The sequence below is a fragment of the Perognathus longimembris genome, chromosome 21 (genome assembly GCF_023159225.1).
Source record: "Perognathus longimembris pacificus isolate PPM17 chromosome 21, ASM2315922v1, whole genome shotgun sequence".
NCBI classification, from domain to species: Eukaryota; Metazoa; Chordata; class Mammalia; order Rodentia; family Heteromyidae; genus Perognathus; species Perognathus longimembris.
The window spans coordinates 14,845,632-14,868,967 of NC_063181.1; the positions used below are offsets into that span (position 1 = coordinate 14,845,632).

A 23,336-nucleotide genomic window follows, 5' to 3' on the forward strand; every position below is an offset into this window, starting at 1 on the left:
TCAAAGATAACAACATGCAAGCAACTGAAATGAATGTTTATCTCTACCAAAAATCAAATTATTTTAATTGCATTGTCATTCTAGTTCTTAAAATAATGATTGTTTGAAATGCAGTTTGAGAAGTAATATTCTCATGAGATGAAGCTGTTTTAACCTGTGAACAGTTAAAGTGAGAATGCCTGTCATTGCTTTCCCCACCGAGTGCAACTCACCTTAATGACACAGGACTTCAGTAGGAATAACGGTGATGCTCAATGACCACCGGTCTCGAGGTGTCAGTCTTCCTACAGGACTTAAGGCCCAGGCTTCTGCATGCATTTTAAACATGACATCCTGAAAGAGAGACCAAGTCAGCCTAAGTTAGCTGCAGCCTAAGGGGGCGCCCAGGCTCTGGCACACCTGACACGCCCGTGGTCGGTGGAAGCCTGGGGCTTGACTCCGTCCCACTTGGTGCAACGCCCCAGAACTCGGCTCACTGTACCCGGACAGAGCAAACAAGCTGGCTCGGATGCCCCTGGAAACGGCGGGAGGGCGGCCCGGAGATGGGGGGAGGGAGCGCCCCCGTTACCACCGCTCCCCGTTGCTAGTGGCCTCAGCAAGGCGGGTGACGGGCAGCATTCGGGACTGCGAAAATACCTGACTGCACGTCCCAAAGCCTCGCCAGGGGCTCTAGACGCAGAGAAATGAGGAAGGCTGCACAAGACCGCAAAGGAAAGACTCCACACCCGAGCGCTCCTAAACCCGAGAACTAGTGCAGAAGAAGGGGGAGCGGCCGACGCGTCGGCGGCGCTAGCATGTGACGTCAGCGCGCGGGAGCCGGCGCATAGCTTTAGGGGCGGGGCGTATCCAAGGGCAAGGCGGGGCGGGGCGATATTAGGGTGGGGCATAACCCTGGGGGCGGAGCATATCCGCTGGCGAGGTGAGTTAGGGCTATGCTGGAGGCGGGGCATAGTTCATGGGGCGGAGCCTATCCGCAGGCTAGGCTAGGCGTGGCGATGCTAGAGGCAGGAAAAAAGCCTTGGGGCCGTGGCGTAGCCGCGGGTAGGTGGAGCACTGCAGGGGAGGGGCGTGGCCTATGGAGGGGCTGGGTCTGTGGCTGGATGGGGGCGGGCCAGGGGGTGGGGTTCGCGGGACTCTGAACCTGGCCTTCCAGCTGTGAGTAGTAAACTGGAAAGGGAAAGAATGGTATAGAAGGTAAAAGGAAAGCTGAGGAGTGTAACGTTTGGGCGGGGGGCGGGGGGGGGGGCGGAAAGCAGAGATGAGGGGAGATTTCATTCATGGAAGCCGATTTTGAATAAAAAGTTTATTATTTTCTCCCCCACAAACTATGCAGAAAAAGAGGCTTTTTGCTTGGTTTGTTTTCAACAGTTCTCACTAATTATCAAGGGTGTCTCTCTCTCACATCTTAAAAAGTAATTTTGTGTCAGACGCTGGTGGTGTAATCCCTGGTACTCAGTGGCTGAGATCTGAAGATCAGGGTTCCAAACCAGCTGGGGTAGGAAACTCCATGAGACTCCTATCTCCATTTAAGCAGCACCAAAAAATCTGGAAGTGGAGGTGGGATAGAGCCAGCATTGAGCAAGAAAAACCAACTAAAGGACAGTCTCCAGGCCCTGAGTTCAAACCCCAGTCCTAGCACAAATAAATAATTTTGCTTAAAAGGAACTCTTTTTCAATATACTTGAGACAATTAAAACAAGGAAGTATTACGTCTTGAGTTTTTTGTTTTTTTTTTTTTTTTTTGGCCAGTCCTGGGCCTTGGACTCAGGGCCTGAGCACTGTCCCTGGCCTCCTTCTGCTCAAGGCTAGCACTCTGCCACCTGAGCCACAGCGCCACTTCTAGCCATTTTCTGTATATTCTGTATATGTGGTGCTGGGGAATCGAACCTAGGGCCTCATGTATCCGAGGCAGGCACTCTTGCCACTAGGCTATATCCCCAGCCCCGACGTCTTGAGTTTTTTTTAAAAACTATAATAGTGTTTTCTATCTCTTTACATTTACTGTGCATATAAATTACTTGTGTGTTGCAAGGCTAAGCAGTGTACAATGTTCTAAGTACCTTATTCTTCTCTGAAAAACTTGAGAAGATACTTGAGAACAAAGTCTTCTGAAATTAAATCTCTTAGGTCTGCAGACTCTGTCCAGTGCAAGGGGAGTGAAAGAATTCACCAAGAGGCAGAGTGGCAAGCAGGTTAGCAATGGTTTATTTACTTTCCAGGTGAGGAAACCAGACACCATGGGCAGCATTGGCCCTGAGTGTGGGCTGGGCTGGCATTTCTCAGCATTGAAGGTTTAGAAGGAATGTATTGTTGGTGGTTTCCCTTTGTACTTCTAGTTCAGCTACCTGTTCCAGGAAGCTTCTCGGGTAGCTAGTTTCTCAATTTCTTATTTATTTTTTGCCAAGGTAGTTGTTTATCAGCTTGTACAATCTTTTCCAGCAATATGTTGTCAAACAAGTCACAGGGAGAGTTCTGCTTCAACTCAGAAGAGTTTCTACAAAACAAAGCCAAACAGCCTTTCCTTCCAGACAGAATAGAGTACATTATACAATGGAGTAGGTTAAAGTAGGAATTTGAGTGGGAGGATTTACAAAATTTGGTATCATCCTGAGTATTCCTACTCAGTCACCTAAGAACATACTAGACTGTTTTACTTGGAGTAACCTCAAGATACTGGAATCCAAACCTGGAGTTAACAAAGGATGGTGACTTGAATTGCTACCTTCTTAGTACCTGTTGACTTGTAAGTAGCCACAATGGAGAGACTATGGACTTTGCCAGAGACCTCAGAGGTCAAATGGTTTAGATGTTTACTTCAACGAAATCCCCTCTTCTTTCCCCTCTGTTCTTTCACATAACCACTGGAGTCTCTGAGTTCTGACAGCCTTAGATTTCACAGTGCTGCTAAGAAATACTCATTCCTTGCATGGAAGTTAGAAGCTTTACAGCTTCTTGGCCAGAAGATGGCACTGTAAATCACTGTATCAAGCATACTGGAGAAAAGTTGGGTCTTTCTCTGCAATCTCCATGCAGTGTATATGGCTTTGTAATCCTTGTTGAAGTTCTAGCAGAACCTCTTGTGTCCCCTTCCACTTCCAATTAGGAATTTTGGCGTCTGAATACGAGAAGAAAGATGAAACAAGTTAGAAAATAACAAATTAGACTGATGGTTCGAGGTAGTACTATGCAGAATATTTTCCTTTTCTGAAGTTTTTGTGTAAGTGATCATTTCACTAGCAGACCTTGAATTTTATATGTGTTTGGGTAAATACATATAAACATAGAGCAATCTTTTATGATTGGAGGAAAGAAGTCTCTATAACTTTAAATGTGAAGAAAAGTGTTCTCTAAAATGCAGAGCTCTTACTAGTTATGTGATCTTCAAATTCAAGACGAAAAGTGTTCCATCTTTTTATATTCCAGTGAAGAATTTTTTAGTTTGAAGCTACATTCTTGAAAGTCTGTTTTAATCTTTGGTAGTTTGAATTAATCATTGACCATATGTATCTAAAACTTAGAAGACAGATGAATTTCTTGGATTTTGATAGCCTGGCTCAATGTACAGACAAAAACCATTATCTCGTCTGTTCCTAAATTACTGTATTTCTGGATTGAGTCACATTTAAGGGCTTATAGAAGAATCAGCTGTTGGAAGAGGGTGGTCATTTCTAGGAAGAATAAAAGGAAAGATTGTGCCTTTAGTTTGGCAGAATGTGAGAAAGTGGTCACTTAACAAGATTGTTTCAAATTATCTCAAAGTTTATCAAGTTTCCTGAGGGGAAGGGTTTTGTAAAAAAGAAAGAAAGAAAGAAAGAAAGGGAGGAAGAAAGAAAGAAAGAAAGAGAGAATCACATGAAACTGGAAATTTTAATGCTCTGAGGTTCAGGGGTGGAGAATGGTTCACAGGCCCTGTATAAGGCCTGCAAAATCATTTTGTACACGATGGGACAGACACACTTGCTGTTTGTATGCTTCTTGTCCACTGCTCAGGACCATCTACCAGTACTGATAATTTTTTATGGTCAGAGAATGATGTTATAAATAACCGCATGGCCCTTGGCAGAAAAAGGGGTCCCCACCCCTGTTAGGGGAAAAAGATAAAAGGACAAGGAAAGGTCATTTTCAACTACTTCCCCAATACTGATTGTATCAGGAAGGAATTCTAGAGTACAACAATGATATTATTTTCTAAAAATAAAATTTAAAAGTCTATGTTGGCCAGGCTTGCCTCTAACTATTGGGCCCAATTAATTCACTGGTTTCATTGTCAGAGTAACTGTGACTAAAGGTTGTGACTAATAATCTTAATTTCTTCCCAATGTAAGTTCTCTTTCTGAAACAAAATCACAATTGCATGAAGAAGATCTATATAGTCTTGCTTGTCACTCCAAATTTATGTGGAACTTAAAAATGTGTTAGATTGTTATGAGAAATAATCCCATCTTTCCTCCTTAGTACTCCCCAGAGCCTAAAACAAGACAATCAAATGCATTACTACAGAGTTGTGCCCCTCCCCAATCTCCTAGTCACTGGCCACATGCACCATTTATTTATTTATTTATTTATTTATTTATTTATTCATTCATTCATTCATTCATTCATTCATTCATGATATCAGCCAAAGTAACTGTAGGATTAAGAAATGGGCTGTCTTAGGCCTGTTTGAAATAAGTTCTTTCCATTGTGAGTTAATCATTTTTCTTCCCTTTCCCGGAGTGCTTAGAGTTTGATTGATTGGTAGGTACAGGAGAAATAAAGCTAGTTTGGTAGATGATTTCTTTTTTGTCAGTGGTGGGGCTTGAACTGGGTGCATGGGCGCTTTCCCTGAGCTCTTTTTGCTCAGTGCTAGCTCTCTATCTCTTGGAGCCACAGTGACACTTCCGGTTTTCTAGTGGTTAATTGAAGAGTCCCATGGACTTTCCTGCTGGGGTTGACTTTGATCTCAGCTAGGATTACAGGTGTGAACCTCTAGTACCTGGCTTGGTAGAGGGTTTTTATCATTATTATAGACGTTTCTTTCCAAAATTAGGATACACATCTGCAGTGAGAGGACATAAAATGTCTGCAAATCTCTTATGGAAGAAATAACTTAGTTCAGAAAACTTTTCTGAATATGGTTTTCCATATTTTTTAAAACAAAAATCTAAGAAGTTTGCCTAACAGTGTTCTGAGCAAATGAAATTGTGTTTTGATATTATCATGGTCTCACAAATTCTTCCTTGATATAAAGTAGTGACAGTGGTCATAGCAGCTTGAGTAAGCTGTGAGCACCCCTTTATCACCAGGGCACTTTACCAGCCTTGAAACCCAGGTCTGGAGAATATTCAATTCTGCCTTACAAGGAAACAAACAATAAGAATGGATAAAACAGATAAATGTTAAATAGAGGACCATAAATCACCAACCTAAGATACAAATTCAGTTAAGCATACACATGTGAAAATAAAGCCTGCAAATATTTTTAAAAGGCAGTTAATATTCAGAAGCATCATACATATTTGAAACATAATAAATATACATGAAACACTCAACAGTCGCAGGTATAATTCTGCCACCCAGTGGTGGCACTCATGTTGATCCCGCACATGCTGCCCACCAGGCTAAGCCACACCTGTGGCCCGTGACTCCTAACCCGCACCCTTCACTCCCAAGGTGGAATACAGCTATTTTATCTTCTTTAAATGATCATATTTAAGTAGGTGTGCAAAGCGGTTTCAATTCAACATGTCAGTTTATGAGTGCAACTCTTTTGAATACAGGGATCGGGCTTACTGAATGCTGTGACTCAAGACAGGAGCTCATAAATGCAAACGAAAATAAATTGGGATGGTGTATTTTTTTTTTTCTCCAAAAGACTTTTTCATTTCCACACCTTCTTTTTGAAAGTGCCTTTTGGCTAAAACTAGGCTGTTTTCCTCCCTCGGTCTGCGAGGCACATAACGGGAGCCGATGGTTTGGACCGGGTGACGTCACTGCAGAACCTGTCCACGACCTGCAGGCTCGGGCAGCATCTGGTGCAGGTCTAACTACATTGGAAGGTTCCCAGGTCTCTCGATCTAAGTTCTGGAACTAATGCGCTGGCCGACCGCTGCTCCGGGAGGCTGGGGTCCCAGAAGGGGAATGGGGGCGACTAGATGATGGTTGGGGACGCCCGATGGACTCGGAGAGTCCCCTTTCAGACCTGCCCCGTCCTGCCCTTCCGAGAGGTCGCCCCGGGGGCAAACAGGAGTGCGTGAGTGACGTGAGCTGAGTGTCCAGCCCGGGCTTCACACCCAGTGCCCGCCCCTCAGCACCTGCCAGTCCGCTCGCTCCGCCCCCTCATACATCTGGACCCGCCCACTGCTCTCACGCTGCCCAATCGGCGTCGACGTGGCACGGAGAGTGGTTCGTGGGAAGGTGCGCCGGGGGCGGCCGGATGCTGAGCGGCCGTTCACGTCAACGCGGTGACGTCACGCGCCGACGCTGGGGACGTACCTGTCGGGCTTCGGGCTCCTGCAGCTTCTCTTTCCCTTCCTGTGGGTTCACGGCGGGCCGGGGTCTGAAACCCCCGGAGTCCCCGTTCGCCCTGGGCCCGGAGTGGGGCTGGATGATGAGGAAGGAAGGAGCGTGCGGGTGGCTTGAAAACCGTTCTCCTTCACTCCCGAGTTGGAGCATGGATTCCATTCTAGTCTTGTAAGAGGGAAGTGAGGTTGGAGGATTCTGGTTTGAATTTGGGGACCGAAGCAGGTGGACTCCAGGGCCCTCCCAAGCCCGGGGGCTTCAGGCGGGTTTGAAGGAGGACAAACAAACAAACAAACAAGGTCCCCACCGGGCAAGAAACAAACAATTGCATAACCTCCAGGCATCTTTGCGAAGTCGCGGTAGTTTGCGTGGTGTGCCCAGCCCTCTCCAGGCGGAGCTCCCCGGGCTCGGCTTAGGTTCTAGCCTCGAAACAGATGCAGAATCCAAAGGCAGCGCAAAAACCAGCCAGCGATTTTGCTATGCCTCTGAGCTGCGAGGTGAGTGGAATGGTTACAGCCAACCTTCGTTCAGGGTGTCATGTGCCCCGCTCCGCGGTCACCCGTGCTGTGAAACTCAGCCCGGTTATGCAAACCTCCGCCTCCAGTCTACATGGTCACCCCCTGCCTTCGGGAGCCAATCGAAGGCCCTTCTGAACAGAAGGGAAATAGATACCAAGTAAAAGATTAACTTTGTACTTGGAAAGTGGGTTTACTTTTCCTTAAATGTGTCCAAATTTCAAAATAAGTGATTTTTTTTCTTACATGTTTATTATTTGTAGGTGCATATCAAACTTTTTTTTTTGGCGGGGATATTTGATGCTAAACTTGTTAGACCCCAAAAGTACTTTAGAACCTCAGGAGCTGGCTTACAGAGAGTGTGCTTTGTTTTGTGTCACCTTTAAAAAAAAATTAGAGCATGTGTGTGTGTTAGAGACTGAGATTTATTTCCTTTGTTTTTTTTTAATGAGATATGAACCAATATGCCTTTTGATACATATACATATATATGTAAAATTTGGGAAGTTTAGTCTTGCAAACTCTTTTGGGTCATGTAGTTCCTAGAGCATCATTGTGGTTGATATAATTGTTGACTCTTTCAAGAGATGTTCTTCCTTTCATCCATAGAGTTAATTTAGAAGATTTTTCATCAAGTCAGGATTGAAATAAATTGTTAATTCTACATGTCTTGTATGTTACATTTATTTCGTTCAAGAGTATATCATCAAAGGTGCTGTTGCTATTGATGTTTTTCATGTTATGTAGTGTGACTTAAAAACAATGTGTGTGACCTAGAGATATTTTCTCAAGTTGAAAAGGGTTGGATAGCCTGTAATTAAAAGGCAGTGACTGTTGGCACAGACTGTCACAGATTGCATTCCATTCCCACTACTTTCTCTCCTGTTTCTACTTCAAAGACTGATTGCATGAAGGAACAAGTTATTTTAAGAAGTCATTATAAATGTATAGTACTTGTATCTTTACTTAGGAACATGTGTGGGTAATCATATGGCCAGGTTTTGGACATGCATAGTTCAGGAGAACAGATTTGTGGAGGTTAGGGATTGATGTTATAAGTTGGCAATTGTCCAGGTCATCTTGGTGATAGACTTTCCATTTCCTGACCACTCAGGAAGTCAGATTTGATCTCTGTGGTGGGTTGTATATCAAAGAAGTATCCTGTGGAGGTTGGCTGCTATCCCTGCTTTGTAGAACTTCCAGCTTAGTTTGTAGTCATTCTTGTCAGCAGGCATCTCAAATGTATGATATGATATAATATTCCATGTTTCATACTTTACAGATTATCTCAATTTTCACACCAACCCAACAGAGCAGATACTTAGCCAATCTCATTTAACAAAACCCAAGCATTGAGAAACCAGTTAACTTGTCCCACGTCCCATAACAGTGTCATAACAAAACTGAATCCCAGCATTATCATTTTAGGGTTCTTGCTCTCAATGTGCTGTACTGTAGTTTAGACCAGGTGAAATTTTCTAGAGAAAGAACGAGAGATATAGCACTACCATAGGGCCATTTACTTAATGTAAAACTACAAGAACTTTTGAAAATCTCGTTTTTCTTTTAAGTAGTCTCATGATCCTACTACTTGTTTTTTGTATGCCTATTCACATTGTTGCCCAGGTAGGATTCCTTTTGATTGTTTTAAAGATATCTCTAAGTATAAAATGGAGGATGCCCCCCTGCTGCTTCACTTACATTGAGGAAATCTAGAGCTTTGTAATGGAGCCAAGTAAATATAATTCTTATGGAAATAATTTCAGTCTTTGAAAGTTTTGAAAACTATTTTGTTCTCAAAGACTTGTCTTCCATAACATCTTTTTAGTTTTTTTATTGGATTATTGTTTTATCATCCTTGTTATAATTTCAAACTTATATTTGTAGATTTTTTTCCTTGCCCTTTGAAGTCATTTAGTATTTAATTCTCCCTCTTGAATTGTGTTTTTCTTTATTTTTCAATTGACATGTATTGATTATGTGTATATTCTTAGTGATGTTGTGATGAGCATACACATTGTAGATAAAGTAAAGCAAGCTCGCATGTGTGTCTTCTTATTTGTCTCTTCTTTTTTACCTGTGGTGAGAGCATTATTTGCTTATCAATTTTATTTTTATTTTTTTGTCATAGGACTTGAAGTCAGGGCCTGAACACTGTTTCTGAGGTTAGCAGTACCACTTGAGCCACAGTGCCGCCTCTGGTTTTCTGTTAGTTACTTAGAGATACAAGTCACACAGACTTTCCTGCCCCAGGCTGGCTTCAGTGATCTTCAGATCTCAGCCTCCTGAGTAGCTAGGATTATAGGCACAAGCTACTGGCGCCCAGCTTGCTTATCAGTTTTGAGGAGTGTAATATGTTAGTTGATTAGCAACATTTATTCCTTTAGTGTAACCGAACCTTTGAATACTTTAATACCCTCTTACCTTTCCCCTAGTGACTACTGTTCTACTCTCTGCATCTGAGTTTTTACTCTTTTAGATATCATGTATAAGTGAGGTCATTCTAATATTTGTTTTCTGTGTCTGTCTTACACATCTATTGATAGACACTTAGGTTGTTTACATATCTTGGCTATGTGGATTATAGCTCATAAAGATTTTTTTAATTTTAAGAAATTTTCTGCAGAGAACTAATTTCTTTAATGGGTTATTCTTCTGTTTTTCTTTGAAGAATATATGACCTAGTTTGGATATACACATACCTAGAATAAATATTATATCAATTACTACTACTTATGGGAGAAATCAGTTGATTATTGTTGCTGTATGGGATGTGATAAATTCTTTCTTTTGAAGAACCCTGAGGATCTAGTTAGTAAACAGACCTTTCTTCCATCTGATCTTGCTCTTTGCCATCTACCACCCCCTTTCCTTTTTAGAAGTTTTATTGTATATGCCTCTTTTACTATAATCCTTACATACTTCATGGAAGTAGGTGAACTTTCATGATGTGCTTAGATATTTTATTTTGCTTGGATATAGAATACAGTTTTTATATTTTTAATGTTTATATGACAAAATTTTGCCTATTTTTTCTGATAGAAAACAAAAAGTGCAGTAGAAGGTGAATCACCATATTTGAAAAAAAGAAAAATAATCCTGTGAAACAGGTTAAAATCAGGATTATAAACATTTAAACTGTTTCATAGATTTAGTTACATTAATTCTAGCAAGGATTGTTAATTTTATTTTGAGTACTTTGTTTTAAATTGAACGCTTCTCATTGCTAATATAATCCTGAGACCAAATGTACTTGCCCTTGTCTAGTAGTGACCTAAGTCTTTTAGTTCTGAATTTTCCTCAAAAGACTATGTATTATACTGTCTCTGAATTATTCTTGTTATCAATTAAATTTTCTCACAAATATATGCATTTTTTTCTTCTTATGCCTGTCCTGGGGCTTGAACTCAGAGCTGGGTGCTGAGCATTTGTACTCAAGGCTAGTGCTCAACCACTTGAGCCACTGCTTCACTTCCAGCTTTTTTGTGGTTAAATGGAGATAAGAGTCACACAAACTGTCCTGCCTGAGCTGGCTTTGAACTATGCAGTGTCCTGAATAGATAGGATTACAGGTGTGAGCCACCCATGCTCACCTACATATGGTTTTATTATGCTGTTTTTGTATATATATACTGTCCTCAATGCCTCATGAGTTTGATACATCTCAAATTGCTATTTAAAATATCCCTTATGCAGTTGCCATTTTACTCTTCATTTGCCTTTACCCTGAAAATTGGTGGTACTCCTTTGCTCAGCCTTTTCTACCTGCATTTAATCTGGCATTCTAGTTCTTCCCATGGTTAGACCCTGGTTTTTTTCATTAGCTTTCTCTCCATGCTTTCATGGGCTTTGGCCTTTTGTACTAGGCCAGCATTCCTTTGAACTAGAGGAAATCTAGTACATGGACAGTTAGCAGGTGTTTTGCGGGGTGGAAGAGCTATTCCATGGTAGAATAAATTTAATAAATTAACATTTAATAAATTAGGCTGAAGAATTTGTTTATTACAGGTTTTCTTATGCTGCTGGCTATTAGGATTGTAAATAGGAATATGATAGATTGCCCAAACTCATTGACCATGAAACCTTTTGATGAGACTACCATTCTGTGCACATTGTCAACTCACCTCCCAGTGTTTTTATTGTCTCAGCTCCATGGCTTAACTCATGCCATTACTTTTGTTTCAGATAAATTCTCCCATCTCTGCTCCATAAAAATGCAAGGACTGTTAAGGACTCATGAGTGTCTCTTGCAAAGAAAGCTTCTCATCAGCAATCCCAGTGAACTGTGTTCTTTTCCCTGAGTTTTTATAGCAGTTCTTATATCTTCTGTGATATCTACCAAGTACTGCTTCCTATTATGAGGATATAATACGATTATCAAAATCCATAAATGATCATTTTTAAAATTCATAACGTAATTGTAATATTTTAATGCATAACTAGTAGCCAGCACAGTTCTTAATTTGTTTGAATGAGTATTCCAGAATGCTTCTTATATAAAAATGGCTAGACCAATCAGGGTTTCTCCCTCCCTACCATCAGTGCTCTTGTGACTTATGTTTCATCTTTCTGGTTTCTGACATTGAGGATTTCCATTCATTCTTTCACCCAAGTTGTGCTCTACTTTTCTGTTTTGCTCATTAACCAAATATAGTTGTCTGCCACAATTCTCCATTATCCTCAATCTTCCTATGGAGAGAGAAAACTATTGGAAGCCATGAAAACGTAGGTCCTTGAAGCCACTTGTTTCCAGGGGCTCCAAGAGGAAGACTAGGCAGAAATTTCTGTGACTTAGCACCAAAAGCAAAATCTATAGTAAAAAATTTGATGACTTGATCTTTATCAAAGTTAAGTATTTTTTTGCACTGTGCTAGACTTTATTTAGACAAGTCACAAAATAGGAGAAAATATTTGTAGAGAACATATCTGACAGATAACTCATTTGTACTACATAGGAAACTCGTAAAACCCAACAGTCCAAAAATGGGCAGTTAGAAAATGGGTAAAAGATGAAACTCTGGGTCTTGTTCCATGCAACATTGAAAATAAAAGGCAAAACATAGTCATTCACTTAGAAGGATATGCAGATAGCAAATAAGGACCTATACAAGATTCTTCAGCATCATTATCTACTAGGAAAATTTAGTAAAAGAATATGGAATATTTTTCAGACCTCTAAGAAACTAAAATAAGCAGTAGTGGCAACAGCTAGTCCAAGCAAGGATGTGAAAAAACTGGTAACTTGGTTACTTGTAGGTTGTTGGTAGTAAAATAGTTTAGCCACTTGGTAAAACAGTTTGGCAGTTTCTTTGATAGCTAAATAGTTGGGTGTAGTGGTTCACACTTCTAACCCTGACTATTCAGAAGGCTGAGATCTGGAAGTTTGTGGTGTAAGCCAGCCTGGGCAGCAAAGTTCCTGAAATTCTGTCACCAGGATTAACTGGCAAAAAGCAGGGCTGGCAATGTGGCTCAAATGCTAGAACACTAAGCAAGCAAGTGAAGAGGCTCTGAGTTCAACCCCCAGTACTGCCACCAAAAGTGGAATGTGACCACTATAGAACACAGCTGTTATACTCTGACATTCATCTCAGAGAAATGAATACTGAAGCTCACTTGAAAGCTTATTTTTTGATATTTATTGCAGCTTTATTGATAGTTGCCAAAACCTAGAGAAAAGCTAGGTGTCCACTGAGTCAATTGTTAAACTGTAGTATATATCTATAGTATGGATCTACTTAGCAATAAAAAAGAATGAGCTATTTGATAGCAACCTAGATGAATTAAATCTCTAAAACATTATACGGAGTACAAAGAGCCAATCCAAGAAAGCAGCTTACCATATAGTTCCATTTATTTGACATTCTTGAAATGGCACAATTTTAGAAATTGAAAATAGATGATAGATTTCTAAGACTCAGTACAGGTGGAGTGGTAGAGAGAAGTGATTGGAGCTGTAAAAATAGGCAACATGACAGCTCCTCTATTGACAGAATGTTCTGTTTCTTGACTCTACCATTGTTTTATTCTATAAGATGTTAAGTTGCCATTAGTAGAAATGCAATAAAAGTATCTAGGATTTCTGCATTACTTGTTATAACCAGATCTTAAAGCATAATGATCTCAAAATAAAAAGCTTAGTTTAAAAAGCAAGTGAATTCCTAGTATGTCAAATACTGCATTTATTATGCAGTGTTGAGCATAAACTGAAATAGTGCCAAATCTCATGATACATTCTAGCAGGGAAGACAGATACATTAATAAAAATAATTACACAAATATGTTTAGTATTAAAACTCTGGTAAGTGTTATAAAGGAGAGCTGAGAAGAATCATAATGAGCAAATTTGACCTAGTCAGGAAAAATTTGACTCAGGTACTAAATAGGTCAGGGAAGCAGTTCTTCCTCCCTCTCTCCCTCCCTCCTTTCCTTTCATGCTTGCTTGCTTTTGCTAGCTTCATGTCGTTGGGCAAGTTATTTAAGCATTTTGTGTCTTAGATTCCTCCTTTATTGAGTGAAGGTAACACTGAAACTAGGGTTGTGATTACATTTAATAAACATTCTAAATGAATTTGTAAAGCAAGCATCTGTAATCTTAGCTACTCAGGAAGCTGAAATCTGAGGATCAAGATTTGAAGCCAGTCCAGGCAGGAAAGTCCATGAGATTCTTATCTCCAATTAACCACCAGAAAACGGGAAGTGGTGCTGTGGCTCTAAGTGGTAGAGTGCTAGCTTTGAGCAGAAGAAGCTCCGGGACAGAGCCCAAGCCCACAGTTCAAGCTTTAGTACCGGCAAAAAAGAAAAGAAAAGAATTTGTCAAGTGCTTAGTGCAGTAAGCTCTGTTTCAGAGTTCTGGTTTTGTTGAGGTAGCCTTGCTGTGTTGCCTAGGTTGGCCTTGACCTTGAGATCCTCTTGCCTCAGCCTGCTGAGTAGACAGGATTACCTGCGTGAGCCACTGCGCCCTGAAATAATAGGGTACTTGATGTGAGATTTGAAAAGGGAGTGGGCAAGTTAATTACGTGAGGAGTTGAGGATAGGTTCTAAAAGGGGGTAGCAAAGTCCTGGTTTGGGGGGGCGGGGACAGGAGGTAGGAAAGAAAAATCCTGATGGGACAGAGTTTGAAAGACCAGTGAGTCCAGAGTACAGGGTGTTAACATGAAGCCGGGCAGCTAGGCCCAGGCAGAGTGCAGAGGGATTTTTTTTCTGCTGTGTTAAGGAGTTTGTTTGCTAAGGTATGTGGGAAGTTATTTAAAAATTTTAATCCACCGAGTGGGGAGAGCTTAGTGATCCGACCTGCTTTTTGAAAAAGCTGTGCTGACTGCAGCATGGAGATCAAAGGGGAATCAGGCAAGGAGAGTGTACATGGATCATTTATGAGTTTATTACAGTAAACCAGGACTTACCTTTGGGGATTTTCACAGGCTGTGTCTAATCTTTGTAACTGCAAGTATATGTTGGCAAACTACTGTGAATCTACTACAGTGTTTTGACCTTCCTTCCCTCCCTCTTCCATTTTTCCCTATGTTTTGAGATGACTTTCTATGTACCCAGGCTGGCCTGCCACTCATGTTTCTCCGGCCTCAAGTTCTGGGGTTTTAGGACTATGGCATAGAACACATATATTCACACAAAGAGACAGAGAAGAGAGAGAGAGGCAGAGTGCGCAAAAGGGACAGGAGGAAGGCAGAGATAGTCAGATGAAAAACTAAGAGGAAGAACAGATGTAAGTTGCTACCCTGATTTTTGTCCAGACCATTACATGTTCCTCTAGTTGATATTCTGAAATGGAAATGTTCTTGCATTGCAGGAAAATCAACAAGGAATTATTTGTTTACTTTAGTGAATCTTAAAAATATAGCACCTCATATTTTCCATTTTCCTTCACCTAATAAAACTCCATTCTAGCTCCATTAGGAAAAAATAAAAAGAATAAAATTACCTTTCAGTTCATACAAGAGTCACAATATTTAATTTGGTTGTCTCAAAGGAATAGTAAAATTCTCAGCATGAACAGTTATTTTTCAATTTTAAAATTTAACTTAATTATAAAACTCTTAATATACTAATAGTCTTAGTATAACAGGCCATTTTGTCAGGGGCAACTAACATTTATTGCATTCCAGTAAATATTAAACCTTCCTTTGAAATATAACTGTTAGGTTTATTTTGTTTATTTTTCTAAGACCAGTTTAATACTGTTACAAAGAGGATTTGTTTATTGGAAACCAAAGACATTTCTTTTTTGACCTCATTGATTAAACTATTTAACATGTATTGCCAGTTTGAAGCTAGATGCTGACAACTGAGATCTGCTTTCAAGAAGCTTTCAAAATGTCACCTTATAGCCAGGTGCCAGTAGCTCATGCATGTGTTATAGCTACTCATGAGGCTGAGATCTGAGGATCATGGTTCAATGTCAGCCTGAGCAGGAAAGTCTATGATTCTCCTTTCTCTAACCACCAGAAAGTCAGATGTGGAGCTGTGGCTCAAGAGGCAAGAATGCCTTTGAGTATAAAAAGCTCAGGGACAGGCCTCGGGCTCTGAGTTCAAGCCCAGAACTGGCACCCAAAACAAAATAAGTCACTTTATGAGTTAACTTTAAAATAATGAATGTATGTAATGAATGAATTTTAAAGATATCTATATTAGTAGTATTTTATATTTCTAGAAAGAATGGTTTGAGCACTTTAAAAAAAAATTACTAAAGCTCTTGGAGGAAGTTGTGTTCCATAGGTAGAAGGAAAGTTTATTAAGGAGAAGAAATTGTCTTGGGAAATTTCATGTGTTCTAGAATTCACTGCTACAATACAGCACTAGAGGTGGAAAATACTTACTTTCATTTGTTTTCTTCTGTAGGTACTTATTTTGAACTCAGGAGCCAGTCTTGTTTTATTTGCTTTGCTAGTTTGACTGCTTTTAGGATTGTCCTACACATGTAACTTACAAGTCCATTACTAATGCTAATATCCTTAAGTTATTTTGATGTTGAAAGAGTAAGTAGATAAATTTTAAAAGTCCACCTATGCAGAATAATATTGTTTTGAACTGTTGTGGAGGAGTAAGAACAATCAAACCATGTTTTTATGGGTTTACCTTTTTTGAAAGAATGAAAATTATTCCTTTTATCTGTCTATCTATAACATTTGACGTAGGGCTCTAATGATTTAACTTTTAGAATGATAAAAAGAACATGTTTGAAGCTAGCCCAGGTAGAAAATTCCAAGGAACTGGAATTTCAAGTAATTCAGCAAAAAAATAGAACAAGAGATATGGCTTAAATGGTAGAGCAGTAGCTCTGAGCAAATAAGCCAAGCCTGAGGCTCCTGAGTTCAAGCCCCGTTACTGACAGTTAGCAAACACACAGATAAATAAAATACATTATTTAAGTTGCAGTGCTAAATTTTAAAATTAAGTAGTCCTAAATTTTAAACTTAGGTAAAATTTGAGTATTTTGATCTGGTAAAAATACTTAAAAAGGGCAGTTTCCCTTTCTAACTTGAGTCATTTGTTCTTTGAACTCTCTTAGAGAGCTCTCCATAGATAATGTATCCATTATATAAATACCAGTTATGAACTACAGGTTCCTAATCTTTTCTCTTGTGTGTGGAGGAAACTCCATATATAATATAGCTATGAATTTGTCTTGCTACCTTTACAATTTGGGTAATGGAGATTATCTTATACCAGTACTTGAAGGAAGAATTTTTATTTTTTCTGCTGCATAGTGAGAAGAAAGTATTGTTATTACAGAAAGTTAGCATACTAGAGGTAACTATTATTTTGGTGAAATAACTTAGTTTTAATGTTGGTTTATTTATTTTTTATTTTTTGTCTTTTATCCTTTTTCATCACAGGCTCTCAATATGTAGCCTATGCTAGCCTATGGGACTGCAGATTGCATGTCACTAGACTTGGTGAACTTGGAATTCTTTCCCTGACTTTCCATTTGTGATGCTAAGCTAGATGAGTTTTATTATTTATGTTGGGAAAAATGTTAAAATCCCCCCCCCCTTTTTTTTTTTTGCAGATCATCAGACAGCTAAATGGAGTCTGAGCAGCTGTTCCATAGAGGCTACTATAGAAATAGCTACAACAGCATAACCAGTGCGAGTAGTGACGAGGAGCTGTTAGATGGAGCAGGTGTGATTATGGACTTCCAGACTTCTGAAGATGACAATTTGTTAGATGGTGACACAGCAGTGGGTAAGAACAACATTACAACTCAGTATTCATAGTCATGAATAACTGCCAGTAAATGTATGCATTGTTTTACTGGTAGTGACTTTGGAGGTAACTTTATTGATTATTGGGGTCAATCCACACAATATAAACTCAACCATTTTTAAAAAGTGTACATTGCAGTGGCATTAGTACATTTTCAGTGTTAACCTCACCATTGCTTTCTCATCTCTTTCCAACACATTTAAAAAATATATTTTTATTTTTCTTAAGTAGCCATACAAAGGAGTTGCCTTTCTACAAAACAGCTTATGAATACAAGTATCTTAATATTACCTCTTTCAACATTCCCTCCCATTTTATCTATGCCTCCCAACTCGCCCCATTCCCATCCCCTTCCCATTCTCCGTTCATCCATCCCTCCCAATCACCCTTCCCTCTCCAAAACATTTGATCACCGAAAAAAGAAATTCCACAGTGGGGCAAACTTTTCAATGTAAAAACAACATAATTTAAGAGGTAGTGTATCATTGTGCAAATACACTGCAGTTTAGTCTTCTGATAATATACTTTGGTCTTTGCAGATTTTATTTCTTTTCTTTCCTTTTTTTTAAAATTGGGAGACCTGTACTTAAACTCAGTACCTGACACTTTCCTCATTAGCTAGTGCTCTACCAAATGAGCCACACCTCTAACCCCTGCATATTTTAGCTATTACTAATACTGCTGCTGTAAATTTTCATGTATGTGAAAATATTCACCATTCACTATGACTTATAACTCAGAATTAAAGGCTTAGCAAGAGTTTATTTTATTTATTTATTTATTTATTTTTATTGCTAACAAATACTGTCAGTTGTTTAACTTGAAAGACAGGTACACTTGAATCACATCGAGATAATGCCTGCCAGATTCTGAGGTCTAAACAATTAGTGTTCTTTCAAATAAAACATACTTGTGAAAAAACGTGCACACAGGGTTTTTCTTTAAGATGAAACAATTATATAACAATAGAGAAGACACTGGTTCTATTTTGGATAATGCTTATAAGTTGTGATTTGATAAAATGTCTTACCAATATCATTTAAAAGAAAAATGATCAAGCATTTCATTTGTAAATTTATGGTAGTGAAAAATACAATACCTTCTAGTACATTGTGGTGCTACTGCTGTTGGCAGTTGTCCTGACCTCCTCTTGCTTTTGTGTGTTTCATAAACTGGACAGTCTGTACAAGGAAGAAAACTGAGAATGTGGTTGGCTGAGTAATGGCTCTGCCGCACCCTAACTCCTGGCACCTGAACTTGACGGGAGGGGCTTTGTGGTTAGGATTAAATGCAAGATCTTGAGATCTGTGAATAGCTGGTATTACTTGGGTGGTGCCCAATGTAATCCACAAACGTACTTGAAAGAGGGAGGCAGGAGGCGCGGCCACAGAGTTAGTTGAGAGAAAAAGTTGAAATGTTACAAGGAGGAGACTGAATCAAGGAACGAAGGCAGCTTCTAGAAGCTGGCGAAGCAAGAAAATGGATGTTCCTCTGCAGTGTAGAGAAAGAAGCTGTCGCTGCTGATACCTGGCCGTTCGACGTTTGATACCCAGAATTGTAAGAGAATACATTTATGTTGTTTAAGCCAGTACATTTGATCATTTGTTACAGTGGCAGTAAGAAACTGATAAATGTCTTAGTATTACTAAAAATGATTTTTAAACTCATAGATACCCTAAAATCTTAAGGATCTTTAAGGGGTTAACAAAGTGTAGTTGACCACACTCTGAAAAGTCTTATTTCAGGCAAACTAGCTATCAGATGTATACTGGATAAGTGAATTAGATGACTCAGTATATTGTGTTATAAACTGTAAGAGTGGAAGATTTCTATAAAAGGGGAACAGTCATCTGTTGTATATAATACCTCAGTTCTCCTAAAATATCATAGACACAAGTTGAAGGAAAATACAAAAAAGTAATGATTTTTCCCTTGATGAAGGAATTTGGATACTTTTTTTCTTTACAGTTTTCAGAATACTCAAGTTTGGCTTCCGAATAATAAAACTGAACCTGCCTGCATAAGATATATCTGTTACTAGGAGGATAAGATCTATTTCACTAATAGTTTTAAAAAACTTGATGGATAACTTTAAATACATAATCAATCGTATGGTAAATGGGTCTTTCTTTTGTTCTATTTCCCTGGACCCAATATATGTTAGGTTTAAATTTGTGCCTGCTTCCATTTCTTCAGATCTTTTATAGTTGTACTTTGCTTCTTGAAATGAGCTCTTGATCCTTTAGAAAGTTACCTTACTCCTCCTTTTTCTCTCTCCCCACCCTTCCCTTTCCTCTTCTGTCCTGTTTTGGCTTTTTGAGAGAGGAACTTACTATGTAGCCCAAAGCCTAGAACTCCCTATGTAATTCAGCCAACCCTCGACTTCTCTTGCTTCAGCCTCTTGTGCCACCTCAGCTGACCACCTGCTTTCCACATTGAAGCTAGAGCTCCTTCTGTGTAGTAACCTCTATTGCTTCTATAATGTTGGCTTTGTTAACTTGATCCTTATGTCTTGTTTCTTGTCAGGCTTCCTCCTAAATTTAGCTACACTACACATTTAAAAAATATTTATTTATTTATTGTCAAAGTGATGGACAGAGGGGTTACAGTTTCATACATGAGGCAGTGAGTACATTTCTTATCAAACGTTGCCTCCTCTCTGTTCTCTCTCCTTTCCCCATCCTCCTCTTATCCTTCTACATTTTCCTTTCTCATAGTTTTTTTAAATACTTTCAGTAAAATGTGTATTTTTGTTGAGTACTCATATTGTCTCTGAACATTTTTTTTAAATGAAATTCAAAAAGGAAGCACCCGGCTTGGGACTTTAAAAAGAAGAATAAGTTATAAAGGTTAAGCAGGTCTATATTCAAAAAGTTTGAACATCAGATAAACAGAGCATTTTACAAAATCTCAAATGGGATTTAGGAGACAGGATGATGGAAAAGGAATAAAAACTAGAATATTCCATCTGATCTTGATGTTGCTATTAACATTTATGTCGGAAGAAGAGGTAGTAGGATTTTTTTCTTGGAAAGTTTTGTTTTAAACAAGGAAAGCTTTGGCAAAGAATTTTACTGAAATAGTTCAATATAAACTTGATCTTTGTGGTTTCTTGATGTATTCCACTACCATAGACTATTCTAAAAATATGTCACACAGCCCATATAAGTGATTACTTGTTGTGATACTATGTTCTCACATGCCTTTGCATAAAATGAAAGCCTGTCTACAAACTTTCCTGGTAGCTGTAGGCACTCACCTTACTTATTCTTCCTGATCTACAACTTGGTCATAAAGAATAAAAGTAACAGCACCAACTAAAGGGAGAACATCAGACCTGTAACATCAGACCTCCTCCCTCATTTTTCTCCCTCCTTCCCTTTCCCCATTTCCTTCCCCACCCATGAGTTGTACAGTTGCATTACAGTGTATAGTTTTGTAAGTATTGCTGTTGCATTGGTTTGGCATTTACCTTTTATCTCTCCATTTTGATGTTCCCCTTCCCTTCTCTAGTTCCAATAAACATATATACAATACCCAGGGTACTGAAACACTTTTCTAGTAAAATTTCCTACCAATTTCTGTTTGCTTATCAGTAATTTATTTTCTTCTTCACACAGTTCTGTTTAATGCTGCTCCATTATGTTTTAATTATATAGTTTAATCTTTCTAATTACATAGTTTAATTTTTGATGAACAATCTTAATTTCCCTTACTTCCCAACTATGCAGCAAGATATTAGCATATGATAGGCAATCACATGTGTTGGTTATTTATGTTCTCTTTTTATAATGTCTAATACATTGGCATGTATACAGTAGGTGCCAATGAACAATTTGCAGTTTTATAAAATATTCATCTATTTAATATATTAGCTGATTATATTTTATAGTTTTAAGGAATCTCTTTGCTTCTCATTTATTGAACTATTATAGCTATATAGAGAGAAGTTTTGGGTTGACTAGACACCTATAAACTTGGGTAGAATACTCTACTGAGTACTAGAACTGTGTCATCCATCTGTATTGTTACAATAGTACTGCACAATGGCCCTAGTAGCGTCATCCAGGAGAAAAAAGAACAGTATGGAAAGCCAGGAGGAAATGACAAAGCACCTAGCTGTCTTTGTCAGTGTTATTACTTCTGTATAGTGTTATGAAAATTTATAGTAGAAGTATTGCTAAGAAGTCTAACTGCCACAGACTATTGAATTCAGTTGCTTTTTATGAATATAAATAATGCAGCTGCGAGATCTTTAAGTAAAAAACATGAGTAAGTAATCCAATATTAGCTTTTTAGTAAACATAATATCCTTGTACTAAACTTATAAGCAAAAATAAATTTCTCATAATAATAATTGTGCCATAACTCAGAAATCTGGGAAAGAAATTCCGACTTAGAATAATTTGACTCTGCTACATGTCATAGGTTGTATTTGTCTTCAGTAGATAACAGGTTGATTTTAGTTGTATTGTTTTACCAGGCCTCTGCCAATAACTGGTGATACTGTTCCAATGAGTGAGACATTTGGTAACATGTGAAATTATAAAGTCATGTTGGGCAACATAAACTTTCTCTTAGAAAGTATTAAATCGTTTTATTGTGAATCTTTGGTAAAAGATGTTTGACAACTCTTAAGAAAACTATCAAAACATTACTGCTACCATTTAGTGGCTATTGCAGAAAGGTCAAGATTCTTTCAAATGGTCTACTCAAAACTATTTTTAGAACTAAATAATCTGATACTTATTCAAAACAAGGTCATGTCTTCATGCATTTGATAGCCTTCACAGTCCGTTACCAGCTATCTTGGAAACATTTTCTATATCCAGGACTCCAGACTGTTCCAGTCAGAGCCACCTGCCTAACGTATGTGGAAGCAGGAGACTGTTCAGATTTATATATGTTTATGTAAGAGAAAGGCAGTATACTCAGGGAGAATTCAGCCATCCCAAGTTGTGAAGTCTTGCAATTTAAGATTCAAATATACTAGGAGTCATAAATTAGCAAACTAGTGCCTGGATAAAATAAGCCTAAGATATCAGCATAAAAGTAACTAGATAATGAATTGGGATCATTGGAAAGAAGTAAGTTTAATTTTTATTATAATATATGGAACATGCTTATTAGTACCTCAGTTCTGCAGTTATTGACATTGCTCTGTAAAAATTAAGTTTTTAAAAGTTAACTTGTCATTTTTTTGTATGTGTAGTACTTACCAGTCTCACCTGAATTTCACCCTGCCTTTCCCACTTAGAAACAGTAAAAGAAGTGAAAATCAGTGAAGATAATTATGAAACTTACTACCTGAGACTGAAATTATAAATAAGATTAAATTAGAGGGGCTTAAGTAAAGGGGGAAAATTAAAGACAAAAATACCATTAGGTGTTAGTAGAATTAGAGGTTTAGGATAACTTTCTAAAGACTTCTGAATTCTCTCATAATATCAGAAAATTAATACAATGTAGTTGGAAACAAGTATCTTTGCAGTCTACTCAAGAAAACAAAGATTTTTTTTTGCCACTTTCTAGATACTTTCTGCATGTACCTCTCTGCTCACAACACTTCCTTTTCCTCTAGTGATAAGTAGGGTTTTCTCTCTTGTCACTTTGTTGCTTTACTTGAATGATTTATCACCTGAGGTTGCATCCTTACGAATATAAATTTGTATTGTTTCTTCTTTGAAAATTAAATAAATGGAATAAGTTAGTCTGTATGCCGTTTTTTCCTGCTATTTTTACAGTGTGGTTTTCCAGAATCATCTATGGTATTTTAGGTAATAGTTGTTTGATATTACTGCAGAGTATAACATTCTTTTATTAATAAACTACCCTTTCCTCTCCCAATGCCTTTTCTTGGGGAGGAGGACTGCAAGTTAAAGCTCAGAGCTCCACAGTGTGTCTAGATATAAATCTAACATAACCATACTAACTCATTGTAGACTACAGTTGCTAACTTGCTGCTTCTAATAGCAGTCTATATTTGAGGAGTAAAGAATGTATGCACACATACACACACAATCACACATATATACGCATATACCTTCATCTGTTTGGCATTTTCACTCATAGCTGGCACTGTACTGTTTGAGCCATGAT

The 23,336-nt window shown here is 38.6% G+C and overlaps 2 protein-coding genes across 10 annotated transcripts in view; one reads left to right on the forward strand and one right to left on the reverse strand.

Moving 5' to 3' along the window:
- Nek1 (NIMA related kinase 1) overlaps positions 1 to 771 on the reverse strand; it is an 87,353-nt gene extending 86,582 nt beyond the window's left edge. For all 6 annotated transcript variants that reach the window (XM_048330363.1, XM_048330362.1, XM_048330360.1 and 3 more), the window contains exons 1-2: positions 637 to 771; positions 213 to 333 (exon numbers count right to left, since the gene is read on the reverse strand). The gene's annotated coding sequence lies outside the window, so the exon portion shown is untranslated. The remainder of the gene's footprint in view (positions 1 to 212; positions 334 to 636) is intronic.
- Positions 772 to 6,094: 5,323 nt separating this feature from the next.
- Positions 6,095 to 23,336, forward strand: part of Clcn3 (chloride voltage-gated channel 3) — a 61,563-nt gene continuing 44,321 nt past the window's right edge. For all 4 annotated transcript variants that reach the window (XM_048330861.1, XM_048330864.1, XM_048330863.1 and 1 more), the window contains exons 1-2: positions 6,095 to 6,998; positions 17,041 to 17,216. In XM_048330861.1, the coding sequence (XP_048186818.1) occupies positions 17,057 to 17,216 (160 nt within the window). In that variant the 5' untranslated portion in view covers positions 6,095 to 6,998; positions 17,041 to 17,056. The remainder of the gene's footprint in view (positions 6,999 to 17,040; positions 17,217 to 23,336) is intronic.